Raw genomic sequence first — 24252 nt, forward strand, 5'->3', positions numbered from 1 at the left:
ACAAAAAAAGGCTAAGAACTCCTGCTCTATGGAGACCAATCTCCACCCAAGAATTAGGAACTCTACTCCAGATGAATGGTGCCCTGGAAGGAGAGAGGGGGCACCCTGCCAATCTGTGCCAGCCTTAACAAAATCTGCCCAGCAGGGGGAGGAAGGGCTACAGATGGCAGAGGCATTGGGGAAGGGGTACTTGGCATGGCCAGAATGAAGATGGTGTCCACTGGGATTCTCTCCCAAGGCCTAGGGCTCGTGCTGACAGAGAAAATAGGAGAAGGAGGTGGAAAGGACACGATCCCAGGTCCTTGATAGGTATCACAAAGTGACACACTTTCTAAGATTTCCTGTACCGCTGCAAAGGGAAGAGTATAGTGGGGCCAAGCAGGGCTCAGAACAACATGCCACCCCCTTAGAAGCCAAGTAGGTACCAGGAGGCACAGCCAAAACCCTGTAGCAAGACAGATGCATAAGGAACAGTCACACAGCCTGCAGGCATGGGGGGTGGGCAGTTCTCCAGGCAATCCCATAAGCCTATTTTGAGGGTTCCCCTTTCCCCTCCTTTGAACCATCAGTCTTGTTTTGTTTTTCTTGCAGGCTTCAAACATCAGTACTGCATGGAGCAAAAAACAGAGATATGGCTTATTTTTGGGGGGGGTGGAGACTGATGAGGAGGGGTCAGAATAGCATCTGCTTCTCTTCTCTGGAAGCCTGGTCCAAAAAGGGTAGGTATAAGCTGGTCCCCATGAACTGACTATTCCAGAGGCACCCATAAGGGAAAACAAGAGGGAGTGTGGCTCTGACCCTGCTGCCTGTGGTACAGAGTGGGGAGGGGCAGCAGAGGGCACCAGGGTAACTGCAATGGGAGTTATGTCTGTGAAGTGAGTGATGATGGGAGTCTCTACAGAGGAGGCCCAGCTTCTCTCTCTCAACACAGCCAGACCTCACCCGGGCACATTCACAGCCTGGCACGCACCAAGAGACTGACACAGCCCCTACACCAGAACCATATGGACATACAGTCTGGTTCACCTTCCCTTGGATACACTTTTGTGTTTGTTCTCTCTTTCTCTGTCTCGGTCTGTCTCTCCCTTCTCTCTGTCTCTCCTCTCTCTCTGTCGCTCCCTCTTTTCTCTTTCTGTCTCTTTCTCCTCTTTCTCTCTCTCTGCCTCCTCTTTTTTTTCTCTCTGTCTCTCTGCTCTCTTTCTCTGTCTTTCCCTTCTCTCCCTCTCTCTGTCTTTCTCCTTGTTTTCTCTGTCTCTGTCTCCTCTCTTTCTTCCTCTTTCTGGCTCTCCTCTCTCTGTCTATGTTTCTCCTCTTATTCTCTGTTCTTTCTTTGTCTCCCCCTTCTCTCCCTCTTCCTGTCTCTCTTTGTCTTTCTGTCTCTCTCAGTCTCTCTCTCTCTCTGCTCTTTCTTTGTCTGTCTCTCCCTCCTCTCTCCTTCTCTCCCTCTTTCTGTCTCTGTCTCTCCCTATTTCTCCTTACACACAGAGGCATTGACATTCAAATGACTACACATAGATACATGCAGAGACTCCACAGCCCCTCTCAGCCATTCCCAGACATAGACACCCTTGTACATACCCACATTCAGTCCCCAAAACACAAATAATGTACACAGACATACATGATCACAGAAGGAAATGCCTTTTCATCACTCTCACCTATGTCAAGGTCCCTCTGGCTATCATATTTATGACCTGACAGAAATAAGGTGGACAGGTAAGAAACCAGGCAGGGAGGTGGTGGGGAAGGGAAGATTGAGCCACTAAAGTCAGAGTATTCCAATATCTTTCCCCTGACCAGCCAAGCCAAGGAGCTAAATCTGTGCACCATTTCCCTCTGGTTCCCCCCCTGAGTCACTATTCTTTCCCCTCTTTCACCTGGGGTACCTCATGTCTCCCCATCTCTGCCAACCATCCAGTCAAGCCCAGTTCCCCTCTTCATCAAAGACAGAAGAACATTCAGTCAACTATTTACTGAGCACTTCCTAAGGGGGGCACTAGGTTGGATGCCACCATAAACCCTCACCTTTGCAAAGTGGACTTTGACAGTGAAAATCCTTTCATGTTCACTTCCTTACTTGATCCTAACAACTCCTGTGAGATAAACAGGACTAGCCAACCTTATTCTCCCTTTGGAGAGATGAGGATTAAATAACTTGGCCAAAGTCTCACAGCTAGTGAGTAGTGAAGGTGAAATTTGAACCCAGGTCTCCTGGTGCACATTCCATTGAACCTCACTGCCATAATACTAACAGAACAACAGAAGACATTTCTATAGACTGGCAAAGTGTCTCACTTCTATTCCCTCATTTGGGCCCTAGGAGGTGGGTGCTATAGGTATTATCAGACCCATTTTACAGATGGGGAAATAGGCTCAGCTAGTGTCAGAAATTCAAACCCAAGTCTTCCTAACTCCAAGTCCAACACTCTTTCCACTAACGTGCCCTACTTCTGAGATATTGGTAGTTCCTTACCCTTTCTAATAGTTTTTAACTGACCATCTGAGATCAGTTTCCCTCCCCACCCCTATTTAAGGTGGAGAGGTTAAATTAACAGACAGAAGAAACTCTCTCATCAAAATTGAGGTACCTGGTTTGCCTCTTAGCTATGTAGTGCTAGTCCCCAAGTAGAAACATTGTCATCTCATACAATGTGGTCACAGCTCCCCTGTCAGTCCAGGGAGAAGCACAGCATTCACTGGGTGCCAGAATGGGATCTGGCCAGTTGCAGAGAAGATGAGATTTAGTGAACCCAGGAAGCTTTCACCACTCTGACTCTCTTTCTCCACCACAGAGATGGCCACTCAGGAGCCAATCTCCCTCCCCAACTCCCCAAGCCCTGGCAGTCAACTCTCCTCCCCACCTAGCATCCAAGCTAGAGAAATCGGAGCCAACTTTCCACAAAGACTCTAGAGAAATTCTCAACCCTTTCTGAAAAGTCACCAACAGTCAACTGCCTCAGTATTTCCCCAGGACTTAGCACTGAGATCTAGTCCAAATCCTAACAGAGAAGGACTCTCTCCTCCAGTATCCTCAACATGGGGCTAGCCCTTATTGAAGACTTCCAAGGATGGAGAACTCACTACCTTATTTTTTGTTTTGTTTTGTTTTTAGAGGCTATCTGGGTTAATTGATTTGCCCAAGGTCACACAGCTAGGAATTCACTACCTTCTGAGACAACTCATTCCACATTTGGATAATTCTCATTGTTGGGAAAGTTTGTTTTCATATAAAACTGAAATCTGTCTACCTGAAATTTCCACCCACTGTTTCCCTCTTTAATGTAATAATCCCCTTTCTACAAGATAGGGCAGCTAGGTGACAAAGTGGATAGAATACTAAGCCTGAAGTTAGGAAGACTCATCTTTCTGAGTTCAAATCTGGCCTCAGACATTTATTAGCTGTGTGATCCTGGGCAAGTCACTTCTGCTTGCCTCAGTTTCCTCCTCTGCAAAATGGACTAGAGAAGAAAATGGCAAACTACTCCAGTATCTCTGCCAAGAAAACCCCAAATGGCTTAGAGTCGGACACAACTGAAACAACTGAACAACAAAATCCACAAGATAACACTTGTAAAGATAATCATGTCCCTTCTAGATTGTCTCTTTTTAGGCTAAGTATCTTCAGTTCATTCCACTGATTCTCCCAGAACATGGCTGTGAGTTTTCTCACTATCCAATCAACATCAGAGAGGCAGAACATGTCACCATATAGATGACTAGGTGACACAATGGAGAGAGTATTAGACTTGGAGCCAAGAAGTCCCGAGTTCAAGTCCTTGACACTTCCTAGCTGTGTGACCCTGGGCAAATCACATTGCCTCTCCTAGCCTCACTTAGATCTGTAGAATGGGGATATAAAAATAGTACCTACTTTCCAGGGTTGTTGTGGGGACCAAATGAGAAAATACATGTAAAGCACTCTGCAAGTCTTAAAATGCTAGCTATATTTATTTGTGAATTCTTCAGTCTAGCACAGAGTATTTGGTGCCAGAGGAGAGATTGTCAGTGATCAAATACTGGGCTAAAGATGGAAGAAAAGTGGTGTCTAAACCTAGGAGACCAAGAGCTAAGTAGGAGGCTGGGGTACAAATTCCTGGGTCCTTTCCCTCCTACCTCCTCAGCACTCTTAGGTGGATTTCAGTCTGTCTGTCTGTCTCTGTCTCTCCCTCTCCCATTTCATCTGGCATGGCACCTTTCCCCACTCTGGCTCTCCATCCCTTATATAGGTACTAAGTATGAAATAAGTTGTTGAATAATTAACTTGATCCAGTATGACTGTATGCGTTGCAGGGAATGGAGGGAGGGAAGAGAAAACAAATTCATTCTTCAAAGATTGATGAGAGGAAAGACTCCCTAGCTGCACTATCCAATCAAGGATCCAATACCCCTCAACACAAGTGCAACTTCTTATTTTCTAACCCAAGTTATTCCTGCTGCATACTAAATGAGTCAAAAAGGAGCCAGCATGTCAAAGGAGGCACAGGTTGAGGAATCTTGGGCATCCCTTTCACCAACACTTCCAATCAAATTCAACTCTATGAGGCTTCTTCCCCCAGAGTATTCATGAAATCATCAAAGTATTCATGAAATCCATTAAATCAACAGGAAACTGAATGGCCATTGAGAAAGCTTCCCAGGAGATGTGGCTCCCAATCTAAATTGATAATCAATACCCAAGGGCTTGCCTTCCTCCCCTACACTCATAGAGGTGTCAGAATCTACCATCCCACCTCCTTCAGTGAAGGGGAGGGGTGGTGGACAGTGGGGGAGAAATAAATATCTCCTGTCCAATGAAGTTGCCCACAGGGCAGGGCCTCCCAGGAACAGAGACCAAACTGGCAGTGTGCCCTGGAAGGACAAGATGGATGCCAAACCCGTGCCACAATGACAGCTGCTTATGGAGTGCCTGGGGTGATAGAACAAGGGGCAGAATTTCCAGCCAGGGATGAGGACAATGTTTGACAGCTTCTCCCAGGAGCAAAACTTGGACAGGGAGCCATTCCTTATCTCTCAGCCAATGTAGCTAAGCCAAGAAATATCTCTCTGGGGGTTAAGGAGTTAACCCCTCCTTTCCTTGTTAGCTGAAGATACCCCTCCTCACATCTCTGCCTAAGCTGGTGGCACCCTATGGTAAAGTGACTCACTGTTTCTCAGCTTTGCTAGGCATGAGGAAGAGACCTTTACTCAGAGACCTCTCCATTGGAAAGCTGAGATGAATGATGGATCAAATGTGTCAAAAGGATTAGAGAAGGATTGTCTGGTAGTCTGGGGAATAATCAGGAGAAGGGCCCCCTCTGAACCTCACAGGGACTTAGGGTCCATGTGGAAGAAGGTGTTATTACACCCTCCTTACCTGATGACACATAGATAGGGAATCTCAGGGGAAGGGCAATGGATTGACTGGCCTTCTAAATTAAACCTTCATTCCCTGGGGGAGGTTCACCCTCTCATCCTCAAAAACACAAGGGCACACACCACCTGCATATAAACTCAAGGATTGGCAAGTATAGGTAAAGGGGGCCACATGTAAACTCTAACACAGACAAGTACATACAAAGATGTACATAAATACATACATACATACATATACAACACACAAAGGCACATGCAAACTCCTACCTCCATCCCACCTCACACACACACACAGGCACACAAACACACACCCTCAGGTGTGCAAACACACATGGGCTCCGAAGGAGGCCTCCTTCCCCAAGAGACCGACGGGGCGCCCCAGGTACCCCGCTCGAGAGAAAGATGGGTGCCCGACTTAGCCTGGGGAAGGTCATGACTCCTCGAAGTTGGGGGGAGGGGCCGCCGCGCCCTCGGGAGCTGCATCCTGGGGGAGGGGGTAGAAGGGGGCGGGGATGCGGCCCCGCGGCAGACAGCGCCAGCTCCCCACACTCCTCTCAGGGGCCCCCCTCCCGTGCGCCCCGCGGCCGCACCTCCCTCTCCAGCTTACCTGCGGCCACAGGTGTGTCCGCTCGGGCCCGGGCCTGGCCCCAGGGGCGCAATCGAGAGGGTCTGGGTAGGGAGGCTGGTCCCCCCTGGCTCCTGGGCTCCCACCCACCCGGGCTCTCCCCGCCCCCGGCCGCCTCCGCAGCCGTCGCTGCCCTTTGCTGCAATGCGAGACGAGCCGCCGCCGCCGAGCCGGCCCGGGCCCTGGTCGCCCCGGTAACCGCGACTCCACCTGGCTCGGTGCAGCGCGCCACCGCGCACTTCTCCCCTGCCTCCGCGCCTCCTCCTCCCCGCCCCCGGGCGCGGCCCCGCCCGCGCGGCCCCCGCAATCGCCTCAGCCCCGGCGGCCGCTGCTGCTGCTAAGGCTGCTAAGGCTGCTGCTGCCACCACCGCCACAGCCGCTGCTTCCAGCTTGGACACCCGATCTCGCAGCCCGCCGCCCGCCGCCGCCCCACCGGCCCGACACCTGGGACTCGGGTTGCAGCAGGAGGGAGGGAGGTTAGAAAGCCCAAGGGCCACGGGGGAAGGACTCTCGGGCCACCTTCTGGCTTCGCTTCCTCTGACACCCCTGCTCTCCCTTCCCCCAATACACACACACACACACACACACACACACACACACACACACACACACACACACACACACACACACACAAGCTTTGGGAGAAATCGGAAAGATCCTCGTTTCTTATAAGATGCCCCCCATCATCCAGTAAGTGGATGGGGGCTCCTCTCCACCCCCAAGTCTAGGTAGAGTCCTGCTGCTCTTTGTGCTTTCATAAACAGTTCCAACTTCTAGGCCTGAGGAGACGCCTAGGTCCCAATTCCCATCTGCTCCAACTTGCTGTGTGACTCTGGGTTAGTTGTTGAACCTCTGGACCTGAACCGTAGAATGGCAGAAACTAGCAGGGGAGGAAAGGACTGCACAGGTTAAGAGAGGTCTGAACACTGAATACCAAATACTCTACTCCCTGCCTTTTCTATAGCAAAGTAACAACCCTAGAGCAGACTTCTGCAGGGTGCTCCCAGCTGCCTTCCACTCCTTGGGAATCACTGTATGATTTAAGATTCCAAACTGCGAACCTCACAACTGGGGGAGACCTCAGGGGTCAGCTGGTCCAATTCCTTCCCCTAATGCATCCACCCACTCCACAGCATTATCGAATCCTCTTTTTCACTCAGTTAAGTCAAACTATCTTTGCATGGAAAACTATGGTACCAATTCCAAATATTCAAGTCACATACAAAGTTTTGGTGGGGGACAAAGATAAATTTGTAGCCTCTCTCTTTGCCTGGCTTCCTCACTAATGCAGATCAAAGTAACATTACTTGATACAAATGTTTCTATTTTTGTATATACAAATACAAAAACAATACAAAAAAATAACAAAAAAGAGCCTAATGAATTAAAGACAAAACTACTACGTCCTGTCTCACAAAGCCCAAGCATCTTCCTACTTTATCTTTAGTGGGGAAGGATGCTTCAGGGTGGAATCTGGGAGGACAGGATAGGAAGAAACTTCACATGAGAGATCTCTAAGCTCTCTCTCACACATACTGTCATCCTGACCCTCACTGTCAGGGTACCCTAAGTAATCTCTAAGGTGGCTAGGGTTGTGGGGCTAAGGGATGCTGCTCTCTCTCTCTCTCCTTAGGGATAGAGTCCCAGAACCAATGAGGCCAGAAGCCTATCTCCTCAATGCCAGACTCCCTAGCCTTCTTTCCTCATCCCCATCCCCTCTACAGCCTCAGACATCTCCACCTAAGATGAGATCCATTTTGTGAAAGGGTCTAATGAGGAAGAGGAAATGGGATTTGAACAAGTGGCAAAATACTAAAATCTTTGTTGTTGTAAAGCTTTAAGAGGTAACCCTATATTGCAACAGGAGGGATAGAAGTGAGCCATCAGACTGTTCTTGATACTATGGATACTAAGGGAAACGGACAAACATGCTCTGGATAAAAGAGATTACCAATATGACTTGGGGGGGGCAAATGTAGAGAAAGAAAAATGTGCCAGCTAGGGGAGGTATCAAAGATTGGGAAGGAAAAGTACAATAAAAAAAAAAAGTTTACTCTTAATACAGTATCAGATGACCATCCCCCTAAAAACAAAAAGTCCTTCTGATACCCACGTATGAAGGATGCCTACTTGGTGAGTAGCTGGGAACATTCCCTTTCCTCCCCCACCCCTCAACATTTGTACAGGTGTGTGCCCCACCCCTGCCCTTTCTACCCTGGCTCCCTTTCCCTGCCTGCCCAGGTCTATGGGGTTGGAATGGAGGTGAACTCACCTGGGCAGGCTGGCCAGCCACAGTGGGGGCAGAGTCGCCATGAAGGTGGGAGCAGAGGGAACTGAGGAGACACACGTGGTCCACTGTCCAGCCGCCAACCTGTGTGTGTGAAGGGGGGACACCCCGTTAGGGGGAGTGGGGGGAGGGCTTCTGGAATGGAGGGCAAGAAGGGGGGGGGAGGCCCAAGGAATTGGAGGCTGGAAATCAAGGACAAGGAAGGCGCAGCCTTGACCAGAGCCCTTGGCAGACATATCTAAAAGTTCATCTGATTACTATTCAATTCTAAAACATTCGCCCTTATCTACAAGTATCTTAAAGTGGGGGCTCATTTCCTCATCAATCATCCCCTCCTTTAACTCCCTTCAACTATTCTCTGATAGTCAGGTCACTGATGACATCCTCAAGGTCTTTCCCTAGCCTCCATCCTGCTTGACCTCTCTTCAGCATCTGACATTGCCTACTGCACCTCTTTCTTTTCCCTTTTAGTTGATTCTATTTCATCCCTTCAATTTTCATATCTATGCTGATGACTTTCAAATTATATCTCTAGTCTTGACCTCTTTCCCAGGGTCAAGTTCAATAAGCCTTCAGGACATCTCTAGTTAGACATCTTGCAATCTGGCTTCTGACCCAAATGCTCTATTCTCCAAGCAACAGCTCTTCTTTCTCCAAGGTTACCAATGATCTTTTGCCTGCTAAATCTGACGGTCTTTTTGCAGTCATCCTTCCTGGCATTTCAGCAGCTTTTGACACTATTAACCACCCCCTCCCCTGGATACACTCTCCTCCTTCAGCAATTGTGACATTGCTTTCCCCACTCTACTCCAACCTGTCTGGTTGTTCCTTTCCAGTTTTATTTGCTGAATTATCATCCATCTCCTGCCTCCGAAGCATTCATGTCCCCCAAGGTTCTGTCCTGAATCCTCTTCTTTTCTCTCCCTACACCTTCTTTCTCACCTCTACACCTCTCTCTGATGATCTCATCAGCTCCCATGGATTGAATCATTGCCTTAAAGCAGGTGACTCAATATATCCAGCCCTCATCTCTCTCATGAAACAGTCAAGCATTATCCACTACCTGCTGGACAGCTCCATCAGGATGACCTGTCCTTATCTCCTACTCTGTCCAAAAAGGAATGCATTTTCCCCCTAAGCCTATCTCTCCTCCAAAGTTCCTGATTTCTGTTGAGGATGGTGATCTTTACAGTCACACAGGCTGACAATCTCAAAGACAGCATTGATTCTCCTCTCTCTTGCCCCTATGTTCAAACAGTTGCCAATTCCTGTGGATTCTACTTCCATGCCACCTCTCCCATACATCCCTGTCTCTACTCTCACAGCCATCACCCTCAATCATATCCTTACCACCTCTCACCTGGGCTACTAAAATAGCCTTCCCATTGATATCCTTGCTTCCATCATCTCCCACCTCTAATCCATCCTTCATATAGCTGTCAACATAATCTTCCTAATGTTCAAGTATGGCCATGTCACTCTTGCTCAAATGTCATCAATGGTTCTCTATTGTTTCTGGGATAAAATGCAAACTCTTTGGTCTGGCATAAGCCTTCCATGTCTTACATATGGCTTTTCATGCACTTCATTCCAGCTGAGCTAGCCAACTTGTGGTTTCCTGAACCAAGTGTTTTATCTACTGCCCCCTCTCCCTGGACTTTGAACACACACACCTCCTTCCACATACATACATACCTGGAATGCACTTCCCCTTTGCCTTAGCCTCCTAGAATCCTTAAAATTTCCTTTAAGGCTCTTTTAGGTGCCAGCTCTCATGCAATGCCTTCCTGATCCCCTCCCATTTTCTCTCTCCCTCTTCTCGCTTATACTTAATTGTTTTACACATTGCATACCCAAGCAGAATGTACTCTTCAAGGGCAGAGACTGCTTTTTCTTGGCTTTGTACCTCCAAAGCCCAACACAGTAAGCTTGCATGTGAGCTGAATTAACCATCGTACCGGCCCCTCAAACTCAATATGTTCCAAGCTGAAACCATCATTGTCTTCTTCCCCCTTTTTGAAATTTCCTTGTTTCCAATGATGATTCCACCCAAGTCACTCAGGCTCAAAATCTCAGACACACTAAATTCTTTCTTTTTCTTCATGATCCAGTGCTGGGAAGAAGCATGATATAGATTTGAGAAGACCTAGGCTCAACTAGTGCCTTGACACCACCCTTTCATGTGACCCCAGGGAAATCACTTAATCCATCAGGCAACTCTTTGACTATAAATTGCATTGTAGTTGCCAGTCTGCATGGATTGGCCTTTCTTTACCAAGAGTTCTGAATACCAATGGAATTACAAATCTTGTCCAAACTACCCCATCTCACCCCTCAGACCAGTGTGTCACCAAGTTCAACTCTTCCTTTGGAATATCTCTTCCATCTTTCTGCTCTCCATCCTCCTGACCACCATCCTAGTACAGGCCCTCAACACCTCCCACTTGGACTCCTGCCTCAGTCTCCTAAGGAGGCTCTCTGCATCCAATCTCTCCCCATCCAAAAGATGGAATCTATCACATTATTCCTAAACCTCTGTTCAAAAACCTATTCATTAAGTCAGCGCAGTCCATACTCCAATATCCCATTCCAGCTTCTCAGGAACATCTCTCTCCTTTGCACATCTGCAGCCAGCTCTTCTTGCCCCTGATCCTGCATCTGATCACATACAACTCAATGTGGGTTACTTGGTTCTTTCATATGGGTTATCTCCCCAAGTAGACTTAAGCTCCACCAGAGCAGAGACCAGGTCTCATTCATTCATCTTTGTAATCCTCTCAGTCCCTAGTACAGGACTTTGATTAGCATAGGATAGGGACTTTTAACTTCCTTGCTATATGGAACTTCCAGGTGGGAAAACTTCATCTACCACTGTAGGTCAGCACCTTCTCTGGAAATTATAGTCCTAGAGAGTTGTTTAGATCGGCAGCAAAGTGAACCCAAGAGCCCATCACCAGTATGTGTCAGAGGCAGGATCTGAACCCAGGTATCCCTAGTTTTGAGGACTCTCTATCCATGACACCAAACTGCCCCTTGTCATGGCCTCTTGATATATTTGGGTGCTCAATAAATACTTTTTGAAAGACTGAATGGATGAGCAAATAAACACATGAGTGAATGACACTGAAATTTGACATTGCTTTCTCCTTCCTGTATATTTTTCCAACATAACTTAAAGCCCCACCACCAGGTGAGCTGAGAGATTGACCAGCACAATGATGGCATCTGGTAAAAGCATGAGATGACTGGGACGCACCGGTATCTTTCATCTGCCTGTGATCCAGTCAAGATTAGAAGTGCAGACAGAAAGTGGGGAACGTCCTTCCTCACAGGAGCATTGGCAGTACTGAAAGAGGCCTGGATACTTAATGGGGGTGAGGTAGGCAAAGGGTTATTAGTGGATGGACTCCTCATCCCTTCCCAGACCATATGTCAGGAAAGCAGTCTCTGAGCTAGCTCAGCAACTCTCCTGGAGTCAAACTGATGTGTTGTATTGTTCTGAATACAGACAACAACAGGATATAGGTAGTATCCTTTAAAATGAGATCTCTTGTCAAAACAAAGGGATATGTCTATATACATATATATATAGACACACACATATTATATGTATATGTATTATGTGTGTGTATATATAAATTATATTAATAATATATTGCTATACCCCCAATACTTTATATATTAACAATATATTAATATTACTTATATTACCAACATATTGCTATGCCCAATAATTACTATACTAACAGTATGTTAATTAATTATATTAAAAACATATTACTATGCCCCAATAATTAATGCTGATTATGACTGCTCTTAGGTTTAGAGAGACTAGATATAGGGGAACCATGTGCCCTATATTTGGGCAAAAAGGGAGTGTAGAATGTTGGAATTGGAAGAGGTACCTTAGAGACCATTTAGTGCCATGGTTTTTAACCTTGGGATCTAAGAATTTGTTTTTTAAAAAAATTACGATAACTCTATTTTAATATAATTGGTTTCCTTGTTTATCCTATATATTTTATTTTGTGTATTTAAAAATATTTTTTCTGGAACTACCAGGAAGGTTCATTAAAAAAAAAAAAAAACAACTTTAAAGGTTAAGAACTAGTGAACTTTTCCAATTTCCTCATTTTACAGATGAGAAAACCAAGATTCTGAAGGCTAAAAAGTGGCAATGTTAGGTCCAGCATTCTTTCTTTCCACTACCATATACCTTATAGTATCCCACGGGTAATGTTCCTTCCAGACCTAAATCTGTGATTTTGTGATGAAGAGTTGCATGGCATCTTACAGACCAACTCCAATCCTGCCCTCCCCCCCCCCCCCCCCGGCATTTTAAAGATGAAATTGAGGAGGAAAAATAAGATGAACCTCAGGCTCAGAGAGGTTAAGAGGTTTGCCCATCATCATACAATTTTGAGAAGTCAAAAAATCGGGATTTGAACCTAACTCTCAACTCCAAATCCATTGCTCTTTTCATTATGCCATGCCAAGGAATGGAGAAGGCCTCCTGGGATGGAAAGCAGGAAAGAGGAAGACCCAAGGGATCGGGGACTGGAAAGTTAGTATACCAGCATATCAGGCTATCTCCCAAGCTATCACTACAAGGCAGATTCATGAAAGAATCTTTCTGCTAGCAAGATGGAGAGATGTTCTTTCATGAATACATGACCTGGAGATACAGAGACAGTTTAAAGGACAACCCTTTCAACACCAACAAGGAGATAGGCAAGATTGACCTATTCCTAGGCCCTTTCTCCCTCCTTACAAGGAGGCTGGGCCTGATTAGCAAATAAAAGAAACTTCCCCAAGTATCCCCATAGAATACTTTTTCCCTTTCAAACTCTGACCCCAGCCTCCTGAATTTTCCAAGAAATGACCCTTCCCTTACCATTTGAAAGAACTGTATATGCTGCGGACTACTTTTCCACTTCATACAAAAGAATATAAGAAATGTGCAAAAAGTTTTCTCCATGGAGTCCATCAATGGGACTGGAACCTCTGGCCACAGGCCTATTTTACTGGGAGTAGCCAGAAAGGACTCTAGTTTTGGATGAGAGGAAAAACCAGGTGTTGAGCATTGCTCCAGTCAGGGGAAGGATGCGATGGGGATTTTCTCTAGCCAAGTTAAATAAGATCCAGGTAGATAGGAGGGAGGGGTCATTGAGCCAGGAAAGTATTTCCCTACTCCAATAGGATATATTTGGAAAATCATGGAATGTAAGGGTACCAGCTCATTCCCCATTTTATAGGTAAGAAAACTGAGAGAGAAAGAGGGGAGGTACGTTGTTCAAGGTCACACAGGTAATGCACAGAACCAAGACTTCAACTCAGCTCATCCAATCAGAAGTCCGGCATTTCTCACATTAGCTTGTCTGCTGCTTTATAATTTAGTAATCCTATGCTCTTTCATTGTTATTTTCCCTTTATGCCAATAAAGCCCCTTTGGAAAACCAACATCTGTTTCCCAAAGAAGACAAAGGAAAACAAGGAGGTGTCTAAGATGGGCTAAGCAAGGATTGGTGGGCTCTGTAGAGTAATTCAAAAGAGATCAGATGCCAACGACTCTCAAGAACCATGAAACAAGTCATGATCCGCCACGTTGGATGTATGCCTATCCAGTTAGGTTTACTACTGGAGAGTTCATTTCCCTTCCTGCCCAGAATTCCTCACACAAGTCATAAAATTGAAGAACAGGAGGAGAGAAAAAGATATTTGCCTAGAATCATAGGACATATGGTGGGGAGATGGTGGAGAAGGGGGAGGTAAAGTGAAGCCTCTGGACTCCCTAATCCTGTCCCTGACAATGAAAGCATTTCATGTCTTCATGCCCAGCTCCAAAAGGTCAACTCAGCCTGAAAGGATCAAAGTTAACATGCCCAAAGCAGGTACCTGGCCAATCATAAACTCTTCCAATTTGAACACCAAGCCATCCAATAGCTGGAGCCCTTAGGCCCCGAATACCCTGTCTACCACATGGCTGCACAGGGGATAGGGAGGGCGCTATCCTTAAAAAGGTTTGTTTACTCCAACCAGCCTTTCACTTATAGTTACCCCCAAATAGTTACCAAGTAAAATATACATGGGACAGAATTCTTTTTCAAGACAGCCCTGATAAATGCCAGGCTTCAAAGTCAAGGCTTCTATTTTCTTTCTCTCCTGGGAAAGGCAAACAGGATTAAGTTTTCTCCCAGGCACCTAAAGGACCAGCAAAACTGAACTTTGGGAGGTAATTCCAGTGTCACCTGCCAAACTGCCTCCTGGTGTTGTTTAGTCCTCAAAGTTCAGCTCTGGAAGACCCTCAAGTTTGGAGGATTGGTGGCCCTTAGGAACCCTTAGGATAAAACCCCGGGAGCTCAGAGATTAACAAGAGGATTTGTCCCCTTCTGAGCATGCCATGCCTACCACAGCCTCTCACCTGTTCCCGGAGTCGGTCCTGCTGGCCTCGGAGGGCAAGGGCATGCTGGGGGTACTTGCTCTTCAGATGGTCCATGAAGGCATCTCGCTTGCGCTCTGCATCTGCCTTCTGCAACCCACTGAGTGCCTCCAGACTCTGGGCTGCAATCACCGTGTGCCTCCTTTCAGAAGTGTGCACGAGCCCCACATTGGAGAAGCGCCGGCCCCCGCCCCCCCCACTGCCCCCACCCCCAAGGGTCCGGTACTCTCTTGGGTACTCCGCGTCATCTGCAGACAGCATCGGGGGGCTGCTCCGCTCAGGATCTGCATGGGGTGGGGAGGAGGGAAGAAAGAGGAGGGCACAGGCAGGGTCAAAAGTGGCCCACTCAACACTCCCCATCTCTACTGGCTAGGGGAAGGGAAAGAAGGAGTCTTGTTTGGAAATAAAAATGAGAGGTGATGTTGAATGTGAGTGGAATCCTAACAATATGGCTGGATTTCTTCAATTACTCCTCACTTCCCTCCACCTGGTCTTGTCTGTTTCTTGGGACAATATGATCAGAGATCTAGAGGTGAAAGGGACCCTTAGCTTATGGATGAGAAAGCTGAGGTGAAGGGGGAATAAGTGACTTGCCCAAGGTCACATGGGTAGTAAGCATCACAGGCAGGATTTGAACCCAGCTCTTTTGACTCCAGAGACAGAGTTTTTTTTCTGCCATACCATTTTCTTGGGGAGTAGGGGGGGCTGAGTGCAGAAAGGGATCTATTTGAAAATAACTCTTCTGAAAGGTGAAAAAAGGAACCTGTCCATTCTTTCTTCAAGCATCTTCTCTCTAGGGACAGGGCTGAACCTTCTCGCTGCTCTTTCTCCTTCATAATCCACCACATGTGGGATATAACTACCCTGATCATTAGAGATTGGGTAAGGACACTGTGGAAAGTTCACCAGCCAGGTCCAACAAGAGATCAAGATTCCTGAGAGTTCAGAGTACTTGGAGTGACTCTGAGGAAAGGAACAGGGGTTGTGGAGTCCCCCTCCCCATCTTCACCCCATCCCCCTCCCAGGAGAGAGACAAACAGAAGGACAAACAGGAGAGAGGCTGGTGACAGAGAGGACAGCAAGAGAAAGGAGAAAGCAGACAGAACAGTTCAAGACTCAGGGGCCCCCACTTGATTTATACTATCCCATTCCATCCTCCAAAGTTGGTCCAGCTTTGGGGTAAAGGATAGGGACTTACAGGAAAAGACAAAACATGGAGAAAGCACACAAAAAGGAAAAGAACAGGCCGAGGGTTGGGTTGGCTATCTTACACACACACACACACACACACACACACACACACACACACACACCACTACCATCACCACCATACCACCACCCCTCTTTACCAAATACACACTTTGACATTAAACTCCCCCTGGCTCTCCTCATTTTAGTCATTCCCCTGCAGCCCAGCTCCCTGTTCCCCACCTCTGCTGTCTAGCAGAAGCCATTTCTCTTACCATACCATCTGGTGCTTTAGTGCCCTTTGTAAGCCTCTCAGGTGCCAATTAGCACTCACCTGCCACTAAACACCCAGCCAGAGGTTGCACCTTCCCCAATTCTGCCTTCCCTTCTCACAACAAGCTTCTACTTACAGTCTTACATGGATCCCTAATTATATATAATCACACACCCATCATGGCTCAGCCCCACTCCATCTCACCCTCCAAACACAACAAAACCAGATTAGCTTGTCTCTAATCTATCCATCAACAAGTATTTATTGAGTACTGTCTGTGTGTGATAGTGATATGATGGGAAGAACACCATATTTGGAATCAGATCCTTGGATCAAATTCTGGCTCATCTACTTATTATTTACATGATCTAGGCAAGTCATGTCTCTGAACCTCAGTTTCCCTATCTGTAAAATAGTCTCTAAGGTCTTTTCTAATCTTAAATGATATGATCCTATATGCTGAGTACTATAAGGAACAAACCAGAATCACAGGACCTAGCCTCCACTTCCAGAGAATTTACAACACCTTTGAAGAGGCTAAATGAACACAGCCTCATATCCCTTCATTGAGCTCTCTCACTCTCTCACATAGTAAATGGGAAAATCTGCCTGGAAGACTTACTTGCTGAATTCCTTGGAATGGGGGAGCAGAGGAGAGAGAGAGAGAGGGAGGGAGAGAAAGAAGGAAGGGAAAAGAGAGAGGAAAAGGAGAGGGAGAGGGAGAGAGATCCCGATCGCTTTTAGAAGCCTTAACGACTGCTTGGTGCCAGTCAGCCCCAGCCAGATTCTCTCCATCCTTTACTTCCTCCTCCACTTAACCACCATTCATTAGCCCTAGCCCAGTCCAGGCTTCTGTCTGACCCACAAAGAATAAGAGATTTTTAGAGAGAAAATCTAGCAATGCTCAGATTAAATCTATACTTATTGTTAGCCCAGGGTCAGTTCATTTAGATCATTGCATTTTTAATGGGATTTAAAGCTGGCAGCATCCTTAGAGATGATCTAGTCTAATTCTTCCATTTTATAGATGAGGAAACTGAGGCCCAGAGAGGGAAAGTGATGCATATGTAAGTAGCAGAGTCTGGAGTATCAGTCCAGGGATTTTTTCTTCATACCCAGCTATTTTTTTTTTAAATTATTCTGCATAGAGAAGAGGGGCACGAGAAGGGTAGAGTGAGGAGGTGGAGAAGAGAGTTGAAAGCTTATGGTAGGGGGGGAACCTTGGTCAGAATTCCTCCATCCCCATTCTGATCTGACCTCCACCCTCCATCTCTGAGGCAGTGTGGGTAAGTCCCCCTCCTTCTAGGCTTCCCTGAGAGCTAAATGGCCTTAGCTGGACACAAAGGCAGGTGCTTCCCTGACCAGTACCTGGGATACCTCCCGGACCCTAATAAGAGGCTCCACTCAATCTCCCCTCACCCCCACCCTCAGTGGCTGGAGGAGTGTAGTGGAAAGAGAGTGAAGAGTCATGGTGAAAAGGGACTGAGGGAAATGACCTGAATCCTAAAATGGCTAAAGCTTTTCTACTACTTCTCTCCTCTCCCTTTTCCTCAAGCTGACTTCTGTCCCCTTCCTTAGGATTATAGCTCTAAATCTAGAAGAGAAAAAAAAAAGAGAAAAGAGACACACCTCCAGTAGTGGGGAGCACAGTGGCGGAGAGGAGGGGACGTCGCTCCTCCTCTAACTTTTCCCCTGTCGCACTCTCTCTTCCCCCTTCCCCATCCCCATCCCTGGGCTCCTGGGCAACTCTCGGCTCCCTTTCCCTAGGCTGCACCATTCCTTTTCCGCGCTTTCCCAGGGCCATGGGGACAAATGGATGGGGGATCTTTGAGGCAGCCGCTTACCAGGCCTGGATCGGCAGAGTAGGGGTGTAAGCAGGTGAGGGGCTGCAGAGCTTAGAGGTCCCGGGAGCCTGGTCTTGCCCTCCTCTCTCCCGACCCTTCCCCCGAGGCTAGCGCGCGGGTCTGACCTGCCTCAAGCCCTCTGGCGAGGCCGGGGCTGGGGAAAGGACCGGAGCTTTCCCCCAGCCCATCCAGACCAAGCCGGGTCCGAGGGTCTGCCGGAGAGAATGGAGGCGGGGTGGGCTGGGGGGCTGCGTGAGCCGCGGCCGCAAGCCAGTCCCACGGATCTCACAGCCCCACTTTATGACTGCAGTCCCATAAATCTCCGGCCGCGGGCTGGGGAGGGGGCATAGGGTGCGTGGCGGCAGCTGGAGAGAGCTGGGAGAGCCTTGGCGGCGGCTGCGGAGGTGCTTAGAAGGGTGCCTCCACCCGGAAAGGTGCCCCCGCCCTACGCTCCCTCTTGCCAGAGTAAGGGGTCAGGGTACCGATCCTCCGGCAGAATCCCCGCCCAAAGTGAAATTAACCACTTCCATGTCGGCCCGAGCCCATCTCCCTCCCCCCAACACCTGGAAGAGTGAAGGACCGGGACTGGGGCAGAGGACGGGTATGGCTGGATTGATGTTCTCTAGGCCCCTGGAAGTAGAATACATCCAGTCTCTTTTGACTCAGATCCCGATGGACCTTGTGAGGAAGGGGGGGGAGGGGCGAGAGGAAAAGAGGAGAGACAGTCCCCCTCCCCTAGAGTCACTGTACCAAGGCGCTAAGAATCTGAGGGAGAAGACTCGAACATTTGCCCTTGGGGTCGGAGGAGACCAGCTGTGCCCTTGACATCCTTTGGGAGTGCCAGATTAGCCTTGGGCAGGATGTCTAGTTCATTACATCCTTAGACCAGGAAGGGATGGGGCGTTTCTTCCAAAACTCAGGAGGGTTGGGACAGTAAATACTGAAGGGCCCTGTCCTCCTCCCCTTCCCCCCCAGTTTCCCTCATCCCTTCAGACTGGAAAGAGATACTTGGGAAGTTGGTACACTTGGGGAGAAGGAGAGCACCCACTGTGATGCCAGGCCCAGAGAGAAGTCAAAGGTAACATTCCACCTTCTGCTGCATCTCTCTCCCCTCCCCTTTTCACTTTCCTCCACCACAGGGAGGACTGTGTGGTCCTTCCTCCTCCCTCTTCTAGCTGAGTAGCTCCAGCAAATGACCAGAGAAATCGATTCCAATCTATCAGGCAACTTGAGTGAGGCCGCAGCCCCTAAGACACCAAATCAATGTTTCCTGTTACACTGGGGGTGGAAAGTGGAGAGAAAAGCAAAAGGGAGTGGTGATGGGGTTGTAGCTGAGAGCAATGGAGCGGGAAGCCAACCTCAGATCTTCCTAGTCTGGGACTGCCCATTGTGACCCAAGGTCTGGACAGACTATACCAAAAGATGAACCAAGGCTGGAAGAGGTGTGAACCCCGTCTTTGAGGATAGAAACTGGAGGGGTGCTTTGAAGGGAAGGGGCCAGAGCTAGAGGGTGGGGCTGGGAGAATTTCTCTGCTCTCTGTCAATGAATAACATATAAATTGTATGCAAAGCAATATGCAAATCAACACCTGTTATTTCTGAGTCACTGGTGCTGGGTTCTTTGGGGAGAGGCCTTCAATGTGCATGTTGGGGGGTGGAATTCTGCAATGAAGGCTCTTGGTACTGCTGAGGCCCACCCTCTAGCTCTGCTGTTGAGTTATGGGGGGGGGAGCCGTGATAGGAATTCCTGGGGATGAGAAGAACAAAGGAGAAATGGCTCCCCCTTCCCCAAGTGGCATAGCTAAGAATGAAGGCCTAGGACAGGACTCAAACAGTTTTTGTAAAAAACAAAATTAAATCTATATTTATGGATTTGACTTATTTTTATCACTTACTGTATTGTTTAACATAAGGTAATTATAAACTCATGATTAAAATTAAAATCACAAATTTTTAATTAAAAGATCTAGTATCAGACTATACCTTGTCTTTACCCTAGATTTCACAATCTGCTCCCTTTTCTGACTGTCACACAATGATGTTCCAAAATGGATCATCCAAGATGTTGGATAGAGGGAAGAGAGAGGGGAGTGAGAGGAAAAGGAGGGAAAGAGGGGAAAGGAGATGGAGAGATGAAAAAGGAGGGGAGAGAGAAGAAAAGAAACAGAAAAGGAGAGGGGAAAAGAGAAGAAAGGGATAGAAGAGAGAGAAAAGAGGAAGGAGAGAGAGAAGAGAAGGAAAAAGAAAAGCGGAAGAGAAGGAAGGGTAAGAAGAGAAAGAAAAGAAGAAAAGAGGAGAAAGGTGGAAGAGGAGGAAATGAGGAAGAGAAGAAAGAAGAGGGAAAGAGATGAGAAGGGATGAAAGAAAAGAGAGAGAAGAAAGCCAGAGAAGAGAGAAGCCAGGGAAGTAAGAAAGGAAAGAGGAAACAAGAAATAAGTCAATCAACAAGATTTTATTAAAGGAAATAAATAGTGAAAGGGGGAGAAGCAAATAGAGGGAGGGAGAGGAAATAGCATAGAAAAGAATCAAGAGAGAACAGATTTCTTTCTCCCTACTTATCCAGCCCCCAAAGTGACCTTTGCCAGAACCCCTTGGTAGGAATGGGGAAGAGACTGTGCCTGGGGAAAGGGGCACAAGACCTGGGTGTGCACCACCTGTGTGCTAAGCATGTCAGTTCACCTATTTGCCCAAATCAACAGCTGGGTGTGCCTTCAGAGAGGTGCTCAGGGAAAGAGCTGGAGGAGGGGGCTGATACGAGGGGAACAGAAAGCCCCAAACAGACAGAAACCCAAGAGGAGCTGGATGGGGAAAGAAAGGATCATCTCCCCAGCTCAATACTCTTGAACCCTAGCTTCCTTGCTCTGCCCAAGTCTCCTCCAGCATCCACAGAAGGAGGAATAAGTCCCAGAGCCATCCAATGGGAGCCTGTGGCTCAGCCCCAGGGAAGCCCTGAGGCTGCTGCCAGGGCCAATTGTGGGTAATGGCTCCATTAGGAAGCCCTTTGCTTACTGCCTGCCCTCTCTAGCAAAAGGCATCTACCAGAGAGTCTCTAGGTTAGAGGATGGGCAGAGGGCAGAGTTCATCAAGTGGCTTTAACCATTCTAGCTAGAGAAGACCTTTGAGTTCATCCCCTCATTTTATAGAGCAGGAAACTGAGACTTAAAGAGGGGAAATGACACCCAAGAGTATAAGGAGTCGGCATAAAGTAAGACTAGAACATAGGTCTCCAGAAAGGTCCAGTGAAAGAGTATACATGAAAGTCATTGGCCAAGTATTGTCTAACTGGTAACATCTCAAGGCAAGGAATTCTCTTGACCTCCCCTTTATACTCTTTTAAATTTTAACTATGAGGGAAATCTGCATGTAATTATGTGTGTGCTCATGTGTTTGTATTTATTTCTTTGAGTCCCTGTGGCTACAGGTCTGTGCATCTGGGTGTCTCTCTGTGTATGTGTCCATGCCCGAGTCTGTCTGTCCTTCTGGGTCCTTGTGAGTGTACATGTTTTGGTTTTTTGCTTGTTTTTTTTCCCAATACTATCTTTTCCGCCACACCACAGCAACCCAAGTTATTTTCCAGGCAATTGCCTTTCTGTAAACATTCCTGTGTAATATCCCCCCACATGGCTAATGCCCACTGCTGTCACCCTGATGAGCTGCCTATCTTTCTAACAAGAACCTCTGAAAACCTGGGGGGAGAGAATGGGAGGGCAGGCAGAGAGAGGAGTGAGAGATTAGAAGACAAAAAGCACTGTCCTAATGAAGGCAAGGCCATCTCCTGGCACTAAAATGAAGGGGAAGGAGAGGATCCATTCTGCTGAATGACTAAACCTAACTGAGCCAAAATGTCCCCACCCTCTTTCTGACCCAGGACCTGTTCTCAAGATATCTGACATCTCTGGAGTAGGGGAGAGACAGAGTGAGGGAACAGGGGAATGGATGGGATACTCCCATTCAATACCTCCCTAAGTGCTTTGGAAAATACTTTTCTCACAGTACAAATCTGTGAGGTTGGGAGTGCAAATGTTCTTAGCACCATTTTACCGATCAGGCAAATAAAAAGAAGCTAGGAACTAGGTGAATCTCTCAGGAACACCCAACAAACTGCTGGCTCTCAGTAGAGGTTCAGGAGAAGGAAGGATTTAGAGAAAGATGACTTGAAACAAGTAGGTTTCCAATAGAGTGTTGGCCTTGAAATCCGGAAGATCAGCGTTTCAATTCTGCCTTAGGCACTCACTAGTTGTAGACTCTTGGAGAAATTCTCCTTTCAAAAAGTCACTTTAAATAATGCTATTTGAACTTTAATAGCTTAAAACTGCAGTAAGACCTTTGAGTCACTCTATACTAACTAGTGTAAAGCAAGTTATTATTATTGTGTTAAGAATCCTCTCTCTCTCTCTCTCTCTCTGTCTCTCTCTCTGTCTCTCTCTCTGTCTCTCTCTCTCTGTCTCTCTCTGTCTCTCTCTCTGTCTCTCTCCCTCTGTCTCTGTCCCTCTCTCTCTGTCCCTCTCTCTCTGTCTCTCTCTCTCTGTCTCTCTCTGTCTCTCTCTCTGTCTCTCTCTCTCTGTCTCTCTCCCTCTGTCTCTCTCCCTCTCTCTCTGTCTCTCTCTCTCTGTCTCTGTCTCTGTCTCTGTCTCTGTCTCTGTCTCTCTCTGTCTCTCTCTGTCTCTCTCTCTCTGTCTCTCTCTGTCTCTCTGTCTCTCTGTCTCTCTCTCTCTCTCTCTCTCTCTCTCTCTCTCTCTGCAGGTAAGTAGCACAGTGGATAAAGCACTACTCTTGGTGTCAGGAGGACCTGAGTTCAAATTCAGCCTCAGACACTTACTAACTGTCACTTAACTCTGCCTCAGAGGGAAAATAATCCTGCCTCTCCTACTTACTATATGCTTGACCTGGGGCACAGATTGGACTAGATCTTCTCCAAGGTTATAAATTATATGAGGCATGGAGATTAGACAGCAAGAATAGGTGGGCATAAGTCAATTATTTAATAAGCATTTTATGAAGTGTTTTCTATATGCCTGGTGCTGTGTTAAATGCTGGGAATATAAAGAAAGGCAAAAGGAATCTGCTGTACCTATAAGGAGCCCACATTCTAATGGGTAGGATAATGTGTAAATAACTAGGTACATACAAGATATATACAGAATATACAGAAGGCAATCTTAGGAGGGAAAAGGCCTCCTGCAGAAGGTAGGATCTGAGCTGCATCTTGAAGAGAACCATAGAACTTAGAGGCTTCTAGCTAGCAGAAGTGAGGAGGAAGGGAATTTCAGGCATCAGAGATAGCCAAAGGCATGTAGGAATGTCATCTGTGAGGAATGGCAAATAGGCCAGTATGGCTGAAATACAGAGTTTATGGAGGTGAATAAAGTATAACAATACTAGAAAGGTATCAGGTTATAAAGAACTTTTCATGGTAAATGGAAGATTCTATATTTGATCGTGAAGGTAATAGCCACTGGAGTTTATTGAGGAGGGGGTGGTGATGACTTGGTCAGATCTACACTTTAAGAAGATCATTTTGAGGGGAGGATGGACTGGAGGGAGGAGAGACTTGAGACAGAACTGATGAGGGCTTAAACTAGGGTGTTGACTGTGTGGATGAGAGAAGTGGACTTATCTGAGAGCTGTTGTGAAGAAAGAAATGACAGGGTTAAATATATGGGGTGAGGGTGAGTAGTTGAAAATAATTCCAGGGTTGCAAGTATGAGTGACTTGGAAGGATGATGGTATCCTTCACAATAATGAGAAAGTTTAATTTTAAAAAAGTAAGGCTTCGGGGAGAAGCTAATAAGTTCAGTTTGAGATATATTAAATTTGAAATGTCTACAGGACATATAGTTTTAGATATACAAAAGGCAGCTGGTACTGGAGTTCAGAAGAGAGACTAGGGCTGGATACAGAAATCTCTGAATCATCTACCTTAAGATTTCATTTAAAAGCATGAGAGCAAATGAGATCATCCACTGAGATAATATGGAGTAAAAAATTAAGAGATGCCCAGACAGAGCACTGGGTACAGCCACAGTCGCCAGGTATGATATGGATGAAGAGCCAGTGAAGGAAGGATCAGTTGCGTAGGAGGGAAATGAGGATAGAACAATGTCTTGAAATTCAAAAATTCAGAGAGAATATCCAAAAAGAGAAAGTGATCGGCAACTTCAAATTCCTTTGAGGGATCAAGAAGGATGAAGATGAGACTTGATAATGAAGAAATCAACAATTACAACAATATTGTTTTAAGAA

At 46.9% G+C, this 24252-nt stretch overlaps 1 protein-coding gene across 11 annotated transcripts in view; it reads right to left on the reverse strand.

Moving 5' to 3' along the window:
• SRCIN1 (SRC kinase signaling inhibitor 1) overlaps positions 1-24252 on the reverse strand; it is an 87349-nt gene that overhangs the window by 50368 nt on the left and 12729 nt on the right. For 6 of the 11 annotated variants that reach the window (XM_072646235.1, XM_072646233.1, XM_072646232.1 and 3 more), the window contains exons 2-3: positions 14686-14987; positions 8250-8348 (exon numbers count right to left, since the gene is read on the reverse strand). In XM_072646235.1, the coding sequence (XP_072502336.1) occupies positions 8250-8348; positions 14686-14987 (401 nt within the window). Of the gene's footprint in view, positions 1-5959; positions 6057-8249; positions 8349-14685; positions 14988-16225; positions 16304-24252 lie in introns of those variants that run through there. The other 5 variants (XM_072646240.1, XM_072646241.1, XM_072646237.1 and 2 more) reach the window with 3 other exon arrangements.

Source organism: Notamacropus eugenii, chromosome 2, assembly GCF_028372415.1.
Source record: "Notamacropus eugenii isolate mMacEug1 chromosome 2, mMacEug1.pri_v2, whole genome shotgun sequence".
NCBI lineage: Eukaryota > Metazoa > Chordata > Mammalia > Diprotodontia > Macropodidae > Notamacropus > Notamacropus eugenii.